Source organism: Thermobia domestica, chromosome 4 (assembly GCF_964235325.1).
Source record: "Thermobia domestica chromosome 4, izTheDome1.hap1.1, whole genome shotgun sequence".
Classification (NCBI taxonomy): domain Eukaryota; kingdom Metazoa; phylum Arthropoda; class Insecta; order Zygentoma; family Lepismatidae; genus Thermobia; species Thermobia domestica.
Genome location: NC_137457.1, coordinates 29,568,323 through 29,582,136, shown reverse-complemented (window position 1 = coordinate 29,582,136; position 13,814 = coordinate 29,568,323). Strand labels below are relative to the sequence as shown.

At 37.3% G+C, this 13,814-nt stretch overlaps 1 protein-coding gene across 1 annotated transcript in view; it reads right to left on the bottom strand.

Annotated features, from left to right (window-relative positions):
* Nucleotides 1-13,814, bottom strand: part of LOC145683799 (carboxylesterase 4A-like) — a 105,010-nt gene that overhangs the window by 39,658 nt on the left and 51,538 nt on the right. The window contains exon 3 of the mRNA XM_081755385.1: nt 5,312-5,440. Coding sequence (XP_081611511.1) covers nt 5,312-5,440 — 129 coding nt within the window. The remainder of the gene's footprint in view (nt 1-5,311; nt 5,441-13,814) is intronic.

Sequence of the window (13,814 nt, the reverse complement as noted above, 5' to 3'; positions counted from 1 at the left end):
ATGGGGGTAACGGGGGGGGGGGGGTAACTTTGAAATGTCAAATGGGAATATGGATCGAGTAATACCTCGTTCGAAATGTCTTGGAAACATAAGTAAAGCTGTACCAACAGATATTTCATATGAAGCACCAGTTTCAAAATGGCCGTCATGATATAGTTCGGAAACTCCAGTACCCGTAGTATGAAAACCATGGAAGGTAAATGAATGGAACAAAATTGAAATATGTAAATATCATAGGGCATATCGAATGATCTGATCCCTGTGATCCCAGCAGCTTCCGTGAAGGGGTCTTGTGGGCTAACTTGAAAATTTCAGTGTCCGACCGGACAATAGTTCGGGCGTACGCTTGACCTACCCAATGCTGTTTCGAAGGCAGACTTCATGGATAGAGAATTGGTGCACTGAGTTAATACGGATGGCCACAGTTACATTTTGATTAACTATTAGCACTCATGTCATATTGTGAGCTTGAGGGACGAAACAGTGTATGCGTATATATCCCCGAAATGCTTTCCGAATAACCAGCACGTATTGTATACAAATTTCTATGGCGACGGAGATTAGCAAATTCACACGTTTGTAAGTTATAGCAACTACATTATTCGACAATTTCTTTCGTATAACGTTCCTTCTGTTTTCGCATCAAATCATACTCAGTCATAGAGATATGCGTTACCATTCAAATAAAATTTCGCCTTTTTTTAGTCACTACGGCGTCATCCATATAAACAAATGTTTCAACCACACCATACCTATTTGTAGCGTAACCTTAATTTGCGAATTAAAGTAGAGTTCTCATTTGAACTTTCACAGTTACTTTCCACCCCACTCGCATACAGAGCGCAGGAAGAGATTATTTTGCAGGACTTGGATTTCTCTCTATACATTATGGCAATTTTACTCTAACATATTGAAGTTAGCCCCCAAGATCCCTTCAGGGAGGCCACTGGGATCACAGGGACCACACCATTCGATATGCTCTATGATATTTACGTATTTCAATTTTGTTCCATTCATTTACCTTCCATGGTTTTCATACTACGGGTACTGGAGTTTCCGAACCATATCATGGCGGCCATTTTGAAACTGGTGCTCCATATGAAACATCTTTTGGTACAGCTTTACTTAGTTTTCCAAGACCTTTCGAACGAGGTATTACTCGACCCATGTACCCATTTGACATTTCAAAGTTACCCCCCGTTACCCCCATTTACGGGGGACGGGGAGGGGTACTTTTGGTGGAATTGGTTTTCCCCCTTAGCAATATATAACGTGTACTTCAAACATTTCTTCTATGTTTTACCATTTCTCAGGTATTTCCGTGGATTGATTAAAATGGCCCATCCTGTATATATACAGGGTGCGGCACGTAAAACCGACCCGTAAAGTGAACACATAAAATGAAATGTAATGTATTGAATATGACTACTCACCTTCACAGCAGGTGCTGAAAGTGTCCTCCGCCCACTTCAACACACATGTGAGCACGATTGAGGAGATTCATATATACCAGCGTTTCCCAACCTTTTTCAACTTGCGGCACACTACAGGTGTAACTTGAATTCTCGCGGCACACTCATATAGATATTATTATTATTATTTGTAAATATAAAATATAGTAGTATTTTTTTCTTTGATTACTGATCTCCTTCTCACAGAGAAGAAAGCTCGATCATTGATCCCCCCCCCCCCCGTGGTAAATCATTATGCTTATTTTTTTAAAATTCTAATTTAAAAATAGAAAACAACTGCAATGAGATATGGGACCAAGGCTTTTAAAAATACACTTTTTCTTGAAAACTGTATCCAACCTTTCACTAAGAAGGAAGATCACTAAATAACGAATGAACAAAGAAATCTCTTTTACTTTTAAAACACAAATGTAGGTAATTTGTATGCACGTTTGCTTTGTCGAAAGGACTGAATGTATTTTAAAATTTCAAGTTACTTAATAGTCTGTAACAATGAAGAAGCAATAATGATAATAACAATGATAACGAATACTATTTTCAACATTAAAAATGTACAGAAAAGTAACAATGTGAAACTCAAAATTGTAGATTCATAGTAGAGGTTCATGTTTATGTTAAATACAAATATACATTTTTCCCTATGTCTTGCAATTTGATTGCTATAGAATTAATAACTTTGTTTCGATTTCCTCGCGGCACACTAGCGGCCCGTTCGCGGCACACCAGTGTGCCGCGGCACACCGGTTGGGAAACGCTGATATATACCCTTGTCAGTTCTTGTGTTGTAATGCTATTGGTGACATCCTGGATCCTGGTCTTGAGTTCTTCAATTGTGTGTGGATTTGTTTCGTATACTCTTCCCTTTAACAGTCCCCATAAGTAAAAGTCACACGTGGACAAGTCTGGTGACCGAGGAGGCCACAAGCCTTTGCTGATTGTCCTCTCTGGTGTAAACATCTCATGCACAAGGGGCAATGATGCAGCTGATGTGTAGCATGTTGCACCATCCTGCTGCTGAAAGTAACATAACTGACGCTTCTCTTCTGTCAAGTGTGTATAAAACTCCTCCAGGATTCCCATATACACGTCACTGTTCACTGTCGTCTCAAAGAATATGGGCCCAATAACGCGTGTGGCGGAAATGGCACACCAAACACCAATCTTCTCATCATGCAAGGGTACCTGGTGGATTGCGTGTGGATTTTCTGTCAACAATACCGGTTGTTTTGGGAATTTACGTACCCAGACAGGTGGAACCACGCCTCGTCACTCATGATGAGCATTAGTGGATCTAAGAAACCACTGGCAACATTGCTCAACAGCCATGAACAGAAATGCACCCTCTTCTGCAGGTCAGGCTCCTTCAGTTCTTGCACAACACTTATCCGGTACGGTTTTAACTTCAGTCCCCTTAAAACACGTCTGCAACTTCTCTCACTCGCATGAACCTGTTGACTCAATCTCCTGGTTGACTTTCGAGGACTTCTTGTCATTATCTCCTCCATCTGCATCTTTAATTCAGGTGTGCAGACAGATGGTCGTCTGTTCCTGGGAGCATTTTGAACCGATCCTGTACGCTGCCATTTTTCAATCAATTCCTGAATGGTGCTTTTTGCTGGCACAGAACGTCCTGGAAATTTCTCCCGAAACAAATTCTTTGTTTTCACAAAAGATCCAGTGAGAATGAACCCTTCAACAATGGCAACACGCTCGGGTATCGAATACGGCATTATCACACACTGACACTCACCCGGCTTAACACAACGAGGCCTTTTTCTCAACTGGTTTCGACAAGTTTCACTGGCTGCGGCTGCACGTGACTGCTGCAGGTCACGTAAGTCGACCTGACCTCGACACGCCATCTCTTGGTAGGAAGGTAGATTATTTAAGTGTTGCCAAAAACACAATATACCAGAATATTACGACGGTCCGGTTTTACGTGCCGCACCCTATATATATATATATATATATATATATGTGTGTGTGTGTGTGTGTGTATTTACAGAGCTAAATCTGGGCTGTAGAGTAAGTGCCACAGTCTTTGTAATATCAGTAGTGTACACTGGAGCATTGTCATACAACATGCGAGCTCAACGCACAGCAACTGATAGAGCTAGACAATTGAAACTAATACATTATTTGTTCCATAGATGGCACTATATACCATGAACACGTGTTAGACCGAAAATGTTTTGAAATACTCTCATAGAAAGACTAACCTACTACCTTGCTAACTATAAACCTACTTCTCTTCTTTCTTCGTTGTCAATTCTTTGTGAGAAAATCATAAAGGACAGACTTTACAAGTTCAAAACCCCTTATTTGAACATTGCGCAGCATGGCTTCCTGCAACAGAAATAATTGCCTCACCAACTTATCCGAATTTCTTATACATGCTGTAGACTGTGTTTCAGAAACTTCTCAACTGGGTGTAATATACTTAGATTTCTCAAAAGCTTTCGATTAAATTGACATTCATCTGCTTCTTCACAAACTATCCAACATATTTAATCTTCACGACAAATTCCTGTCGCTGCTAAAGGACTATCTTACTGATCTATGCAACGTGTTGTTCTGCCTGATGCATCATCCAAATTTGTCCCAGTTCTTTCTGGGGTTCCCCAGGGTAGTGTTCTAGGTCCCCTGCTATTTCTTCTTTACATGGATGATCTTTTTCCTTCCTTTCTTTATCATCTTTGAGCATCCTTCTCTTCGCTGACCATTGCAAAATTTTCCTTAAAATCTCTTCCATAGAAAATGCTCTATGACTTCAACAAATTCTCACTAAACTTACTGACTGGTGTGTAACTTGAAATGTAACAGTGAACTCTCAAAAATGCATTTCCTTGAAAAGAAATAAAATTTATCACAGATATTGTTTTAATAACAGTCCTATCGAAAGAGTTCCGACACATAAAGACTTCGGAGTAGTATTTGATGAGAAACTTACATTCGCTGATCACATCACTGTTACTATGAAGAGTGCTACGAGAATATTGAGTATTCTTTACAGATTTACTGAAATTCGCGATCTCAAATCAATCAGTATTTTCTTCAAAGCTTTTGTATCTTCCCTAAAATTGAAAATTGCTCACCAACATGGAGTATGGCCTGTGCTTCAAATTTATCCCGTTTTGATTCTGTCTTTAACTTCTTTCTAGCCATTGGGAAACAAAGAGTTTCTTCAGTGCGCAGTCTTAATAAAATGGAGTTCCTAAACAAACTTAATATTCAGACTCCCGGATTCCACGTTAATCAGTAGGTCCACGTCTCATATAGCCTCGCTGCTGAACGGGACGTTAAACTCAAAATCAACTCAACTCCATTTACTCGACGCATGGTGGCAGACTTTCTGTTTCTCCATAAAATTATCAATGGGAAAAATTAACTCCGATTTAATTGTTCCTGTTTTCAGTTTTCGTGTACCTTCTCGCCTTACTTGCAGTCATATCTTACTGTCATATGTAACATCCAGATTATCAGTTATGCAACGTTCCTTATATTTCAGACTGGCATCATTGCATAACAGTTTATCGGCAGATGTTGATATTTTCGACTGTGAAAATCATTTTAGAAACAAATTGAAGTCTCTGTTAATGTTGTACATATTGTATATATTTTATTTTTAATGTTTTGTATATATTTTATTTTTTATTTTTTGTTTTTTACTTTATTTTTATTTTATTTTTTATTTTTGTTTTTATTTTATATTTTATTTTTTGTTATTTCTTATATACTTTGTTACATTGTTTGAGTGCAAGATGGACTTAGATCTGTTTCTGAAACATTTATAAATAAATAAATAAATAAATAAAATTTCTAAAGGATTTAATACGTACATTAGGTTTCCAAACATTAAGCCTGAGACAGTCTTCATCCATTCCTGCTGGCATGTCTGGTTGAGGACAAGATGGACCAAACTCCCGAGCGTAAAACGTGCCATTGAAGGTGTACAATCGTTCCGGAGGCTGGAATACAATAACTATAATGTAATATAAGTATATGTAAGAAGAAAAAAACTATGAAAAATTATTAGCGTTTAGCGAAGTTGAAAAAAATACTAAGTGATGTGATCGATTTAATACGTACTATCGCTTCTAAGTTCGAGGCTTCTAAGTTCTTAGTTCTTCTAAGTTCTAAGTTCTACGTTCTTAGTTCTACGTTCTTAGTTCTACGCTCTTAGTTCTAAGCTTCTAAGTTCTACGTTCTTAGTTCTTCTAAGTTCTTCTAAGTTCCAAGTTCGAAGCTTTTAAGTTCGATTTAATACGTACATTAGGATAGATCTCCTTGAACTGCAAAATCATTTGAGTGAGTATAGAACCTCATGCGTAGTTTTTGAGAAAATTGAGAATAAATAAATTGCTTTATCACCCGAAACATAATCGGTGAATCGAACTTAGAAGCTACCGGCGTGCAAATCTGTGGAACGCAGCCTCTATTGCCGTTTATACCCATTTAAATATTAATTTCCATAGAAAGTGCAAATAAACAAGGGCGCCCATCAGGGGGGACAAGGTGGGGCGCTTGCCCCCTCTAGAGTAAATTGTACTTCGGAAGATCGAAAACACTTTTTTTTTTTTTTTTTTTTTTTAAGAATCGTTACAGCAAAATTTGAAATGTCGCTTATACTTGTCTCCCCCTGGAAACCACAACATGGTCGCCCTTGCAAATAAAACATCACATATTCTGCCAGTAGTTACCTAGAAATAAAATACACACACACGCATCTACACCTGGAATGAAACTATTATTTCCTATATGCTTAAGCCGGGAGGTAAGATAGCATCTTCAAGAAAAAAGTAAAGCAAAATCAAATAATAGCAAAATATACTTCCGAGCGTTATTTCGTGATTTGGATGTTTATTTTCCTCTTAGCTAGATTTCACGAAGTTCATCAAACATAACACAACACTATTATGAAATTTTGATGGTTGGAGTTATCGTTCCTTTGTAGCACAGATGATATTGTGAAAGTTCTTCCCTTTGAAGAGGTAGGTAGAGTTAGATTAAGTATATGAGAGTCCGAAATCGATTCCCACTACCAGTTTTGTTATAAAATTCTCTAGTAACAACAGTATTTACAGAAATACTACAATACAGTTTTTCTCTACTACGAAGTAAAAAAGAGTTGCTCAAGACTTTGCAGCCTTGAGGCAGGATCTCTATAGAGCTCTGGGCAAGCTTGCTAGGGTGGTATAGGAAGCTTCAATGCTCCGCATCAAGCAGTGAGGGGATTAAGGGGTAGACTACTAAATATTTTTCGAAAGCTAACAATTATTCTTTTGCCCGTTTTTCGTAAGTGAAAAGAGATAATGAAATGCAACGTGTTACAATAAAAAATAATGTTATTCTACACCCGAAAATACGAATCGGAAGTATTTTCAGTGTTGCCATCCATAGAAATTACAGTGTGACCAGAATTTGAATTACCAAAAAATCTAGGTTAAGACAGCGACTAGAAAAATGAACTTAACAGTAATTGATGACTTATCATGCTGTCTTGGTTCCTTTAACTACTTTTTAAATGATATTTGTATTTATTTTTAATAACTTATTTATTTTGTAATAACTTATGTAAGTTGTTACAAAGTAAATACAATATTAAGCAGGCCAGTGTCTTCCATTATATTAAGTCTGATGAAGGTCGAATGAGTTTATGTAATGTCATTCAGAAATATTTTCGTTTTTTTTTTTTTTTTTGTAAAAATTTCATCACGTTCAAATTTTACTTTTGGTGGGTCATAACTCGGGAACCAAAGATGTGCACAGGAACATATTTCACATAATGTACCAAGTAGATCAGTGCGTACTATTAAGGTCGGATGAATTCATCTGGCGAGATTGAAAGACTTTTGTGAAAATTTCATCAAGTTCAAGCACCAGCTTTGGTGGATCATAACTTGGGAATCAAAGGACCGCACAGGAAAACGTTTCTGAGCGGTTCGGGCAAACATAGTCGTAAGCGCCACTTCCGGTGAAAAAGAGTTATTAGGTGGAATGGATTGTGATTAAACCATAGAGGAGTATGTAGGCAGTTTAATTTTGGAGATGCACCTGTAGATTGCAGGGAAAGCGTTTTTGTGTCTGCCATTGCATTGAATTGCATGGGAATGTTGAACATTTTCTCCCAGTTTACTCGAAATATAGAAAATGTGGCACACCATTATGTTTCTCCGAGCCGCTCGGGTTTGTGTCTAGCACATGCTAAGTTTTATGAAGATCAAATAAGTTCAACTCACGACATCGAGGGACTATTTTGTAATACTTTTTTTTTTTAAATGAAAATTTCACGAAGTTTAAACCCCACCTTTGATGGGTGATAGGGAACCAAAAGTCTACGCAGGAAAATATTTCACACGTGTATTGCGTAGATTAGTGTGCAAAGTTTAATTAAGATCGGATTAGTCTGATAGCATCCTATAAATGTATTATCATTGTGGTATTGACTCTTAAATTAAAATCTAATGAAGGACGAAAAATTACATTATTTAGGACGCTATTTCCAAGCAAAACAAACAATAGCAACGTTACTATTTGATCATTTTCATATCAGGAAGTTATTGGCAATACAGAAAATGTGCCACCCCAAAGACAAGTATTTTTGAATTATTATACCAAGATATTGATGTGTGTTGTTTGGAGAAGGTACAGTTGTAATGATGGTCGAACCATGGTAAAAACAAAGCAATATACATACCAGATGGGATTTATCTCTCAAACATGGGTTAAAATACTTCATCAGAGCCCTTTTTAACATACAGGGTGAGTTTCTTTTTTTAACTTCAGACAACTCTATAACTTCTAAACTAGTTTTTAAAAAGCACTGTAAGCAGTGGCGTATTTACGATTTTGTTTTGGGAGGGGCTTTGCTAACTTTCGGGAAGGGCTTTGCCTGAAAGTGTGAAAATTCTGTAAGATATTTCATATACTTTACTATAGTAAGATTTCGGGGGGGGCGGCTTAAGCCCGGAAGCCACCCCCCTAAATACGCCACTGACTGTAAGTTTCACAAAGAAAATGCCAAGAAGGGGAAATCGTCTGACTTATTCTGCGATACCAACAGCTGAACAGTATCTCCAATGGCGTATTTACGGAAAGTATTTAAAATTATAGCGGTTTTCTTTTGCTTTTATAACATTATACCACTAGTTTCTCACAGTAAGCAGTGCTGCAAACTTTAGCAACGTTTATCATAACTCCGGAATAGTTAAGATCAAAGTGCTGTAAATGGCAAAATGATTTGTTCGTCCACTGCAAACAACATAGTTACCTTGATATTGTACTTACCTAAGCATTTTTCAAAGAAGATAAAACTTTCAAAAAAAAAAGTCAAATTTTCAGTTCTTTGTAACTACATTCCAATTTATTCGAAATACGTCATATCATGACCATAGTGTCCAACACTAAGGTAGTATGCTGTGATGTAACTAAGGGGGGCAAACGGAGATTGTGCTCCGGGCGCCGGATTGGAGGGGGCAAAATTGGAAAAATATTTGTTTTCATTATAAAGCAAGGAAAAGAGTTTTAGCAAACTAAAGATCATAAAAAAAAATCACCTCAGAAACTTAACAGGACAACAACGACTCACCAATCTTAGGATCATATCCATAGAGCATAAGTTAGCTTCAAAGCTATCTAAGGGGGATACTGTAAAATCCTTTGCAGACAAAAGACCCCGCAAAGTTAAATTTTATTTCCAGCTTTTTGTATTTTCATTCATTTAGCTTACATTGATTTAAGAGATTTGCAAAATGTCCGAGTATAATACTCGAGACAGCAGCTTAATTCTTTGTCATAATTAAATATTCTATTCTAAAGCAACAGACCGTTGATTCAATCAACACATATGCACATCCCGATATAATTCCAAAAATATTGTGATTTCCTGTTATAATGATAAGAATAGGTCAAGCATGCTACTCTCAGATAATTTGATAATCAAATACTAATACTAATACTAATACTACAAATACTATAGTACTAAAAATTAAATTAGGCCTATGTACTGCAATTTTGAAATCAAGCTTTGCCACTTGAATAAAAAAATGGAATAGGAGAATTACTGTATGATGCCAATATCAGGTGTATTCGGGGATGGTTTTGGTATGGTTGGTCAAGGGGGGCGCTAAGGCGAATTTTTGCCCCAGGCGACAACTATATAGTCTAGTTGCGTCGCTGGTACTATGGATGTGCCATACCCGTCCATATCAGTTGCACTGTTACTGTGGAAGAAGTTACCGGTACCTCACTTTGCATGTTTGTGATACTGTAGCGTCGTTGATTTGAAACATTAAATAATAAATGTGACATTTTAAAGCTTTTATTTAACATATCGATTTGAAATACTTAATAGGTAATCTGGCTAAGAGCCATTTGAAAAAAAAAAAAACTTTATGTTGATTGGCAATACTGTTCATCTGTTGGTATACCTAACGAATTTGTCTTGTTGATATTTTCTTCGTGCAATCATTTAGCGTTTTTTTAAAAATGTATTAATTTAAAACTTATAACGTTGTTTCAACTTAAATAAATGAGCAGTGTCGTACTGTTGGGGGCAGTGCCGGATGCCGATGTAAAGGGGAAGCAAAAGTCGGGAGGAAAAAAGAAAAGAAGGAAAGAAAAAAAGAAAACTTACTTGGAATATTTTAGATCAACAGCAGTATTTTTCATTTGACTAGGGTCAGTACATATATAATATGGAAGGAAAAAAAGTAATAAAAAGTGCTCAAATCTAAGGAAAGCAGGGTTTATTTTTGAAAATTTTCTTACACTTCGGTCCAGCCATGGTGGCGCTTTGAGACCGGTCTGTTGACCTTACTCATATGTACGGAGGCGCCGTCGTATACTCTCCCCTGGGCGCTGATTTTCCACGGCATAGCAGTGTAAATGAAATTCTTTAGAAATACTGGACTTCGGAGGTCAAAATTGAGAAGCGAGACATTTATTGTTATTTAAAAATAACACTATGGAACCAAATATGAACCACATTATTCGATGGCGTCCTGCCATCTGTTCGGAAACGGCATAACCCCGTTGCTACAGAACTTACGTGGTTTCTGGTCAAAAAATTGTAACACATAGTTTCCAGAGGGCTCTGTTATTCAGAAAGTTGTGTAGATAACGAAGCAAATAATAGTCTGACAGAGTGAGGTTTCAGACTATACGGTGGATACATTAAAACCTCCTACCTAAGTCCCCCTCCCCCACTTGTGACAAGTCGTTAAAAAAATATATGCGATCCTCGCTTTGTCAATGTAGTACTCAGTTCCAACCACTTCTTCTCAACTGTCCCGCACCGTGGAAAATCAGCACCCTCGGCGAGAACGACCCGCTCGGGAGAGTAATACTCCCGGAAGTACATTTTTTCGCGCGCTACTCTAGCCAGCTGTTTTACGCGCTAACCTAGCCAGTTGTTTTAAGTTGGTCACAAAATCTATATCATTTAGTACAAGGGGAACAAAACGAGCCTTATATCATGGAGTACAAGGGCAACAAAACGAGCCCTGCGGGGCTTCTAACCCGTTTTTACTACTACTACTACTTATCTGCACAAAAGTAAGTAAATTACATTTTTGAGTATTATTTTCGTATTATTTTAATTTAAAAAGTGTTATAAAATGTAAAAAAAGTTTCCTCGGGCCGGGTTTGAACTCACGCCAAACAGACTTTCGTTATTAGTATATAGCGCTAGCCCACTCAGCCACGAGGAACCACAAGAACAATTGTCTGAATACTACTATTTGAATGCAACGTGGCAAGACATAGATAACGCCAACCAATCAAAACTGTGCTTTTCGTTCCTACTTCCGGGAGCATTACTCTCCTGAGCTAGTCCTCGGCGAGAGTATACGACGGCGCTCCCGTACATATGAATGAGGTCGATAGACAAGCCGCGAAGCGCCCCCATGGTTGGCGCGAAGCGTAAGAAAATTTTCAAAAAATAAACCCTGCTTTTCCTTGATTTTGAGCACTTTGATTACTTTTTTCCTTCAATTTTATATATGTGCACATGCATTTTCCTAGCATCAATAACATTATCTGCTGTTGATCTAAAATATTCCAAGTAATTTTTTCTCTCTGTTTTTTTCCTTCTTTTCTTTTCTTTTTCCTCCCGAATTTTGTGACTCCTTATTTCGGCGCCGAGGTCGTTGCTTCGCTCGCCCCTTCCCCCACCATGGGACGGCACTGGTTCTCGATTGCTAGATTCAGATGCACTCACCCTAATTGCTGACAGTACTAGTCCGAATCTATAATTTTGTCTGTCGGCAACAGCTCGTGATGCACGAAGTCTTTCCAATCCCCCCCAAACGCACAGCATTAACTTCCTGGGCATCAGTGTGAGCTTTCCTCACAGAAAATGTAGCTTCTACTTGTTTCGAGCGTGTGTTCCTGTTTCGCAGAATCATGTTTCTCAGAAAGGGGTTCAAACTGATTTTTCACGCTCAGGATTTTTCACGTTGCAATATTTCGAAGAATAATCCAATGCGTGTGTTCCTGTTTCGCAGAAAGAGAAATTTTACTTTTTATATACGTTTGCGGAAAGCCCCTGCACCAGAAGTACGTCCATATTTGTATTAGATGTTGGGAAATTGATTCCATCGCAATATTGTAATGACTATACAAATTGTAACAAAAAATTATTTCATAAATTATTATGAAAGTTAAGATGGCTGGTATATCAGCACATCGTAAAATGAAAGAAACAGAAATATAGTGACAATCAGGGCCGTGCTGGGATACTAATGAGGGCGGTGGACAAGTCTACTAAAAGGGCGCCCATACAAACGGGAATATATATATATATATATATATATATATATATATATATATATATATATATATATATATATATATATATAGAGAGAGAGAGAGAGAGAGAGAGAGAGAGAGAGAGAGAGAGAGAGGGACTTTGAAAGAAAGTATGGGTGAAATTTTATATCAAGATCACCACCAAATTGTTTTAATATTAACGTAAATAGCTAACCTCGAATCCAAATCCTCTTTACTACAGAAAAACATTTTAGTTCCTGTAACAACATTTTTGTCAAATAAAAAGAAGCTAAACGTATCAACAACTTAATATAACACACCAATAGACATAGGAGGTTCGTTGCCGCGTTTACAAAAGCTCTCCATTCATTTCCGTCCTTAGCCAACTGAACCCAGTTTCTACTTTATATTTCAATCTCTGCGAGAACCATTTTAATATTGTCCTCCCATCTGCGCCTCGGTCTTCCTAAGTCATTTTCCTATTTGGATTTCCAGTTACAACTTTGAAAGCGTTTCTAATTTCTTCCATTCTGGCTACATAACCTGACCATTTGAGCCTCCTAGACTTTATGACCCTAACAATGTTTGGTAAACGATATAAAATTATGCAGTTCCTCGTTATGAAGTTTCCGCCTTTCCCCATTCCCGTTCCTTTTGGAGTTCGAATATTGGTTTAAGAATCTTGTTTTCAAATACTTTCAGTCTGCGATTTTTCCCTCAGAGCCAGTGACCATGTTTCGCAACCATACAGCACAACAGACATGATTATCGTTTTATATTTTGAGCTACAAATTCCTCAACAGAATTAGCGACAACAAAAGATTTTTAACTGAATAATAGCACGAAATCCCTGCTTTCAGTTGACATATTTTTTTTAAAAAAAAGTAATTATGGTTTTGGTGTACGATCCCGACAAACTTCCATTTATTTAGTTTTCTCTGCATTTACTTTTAAGCCTATATCCCTGCAAGCGTTAATTAAGATTTCTGCATTCCTTTCTATTGTTCTATCATTCCCTATTAAATTTACATCATAAGCATACGCCATAACCTGGCAAATACAATTCAGCTCTAGCACCTGATTGCTGTCTTTGATTTTCCTTATAGTGTTCTCCAGAACAAAGTTATATAATTATGACGACAACGCATCTTGTTTCAGGTCATTCTCAACGTGAGAGCTCGTGAACAAGAATTTCTCTACTCGAACCTTACTTCGGGATTCATTTAAACATATCTTAATTAATCTACCTTTGTCAGTATTGCAAATTCTGTAAACATGTTGTACAATGTTTCTCTCCTACCAGAGTCTAAAGTCAATAATTGATGTGCCAGGATGTTGTATTCTCTCATTTCTTTTCAAGTATTAGTCGAATGGTAAATATCTGGTCGATAGTTGATCGATTTTACCTAAACCCGTTCTGATAGTCTCCAATAATTTCATCTGCGTATGGAGTCAATCTTGCTAATACAATGTTTAAGAGGATTTATTGGATGTTGACAGATGAGAAATGCCTCGATAATTATTAAATCTGTTTTGTTGCTTTTCTTCTGAACTGGAACAATGATTGATTCT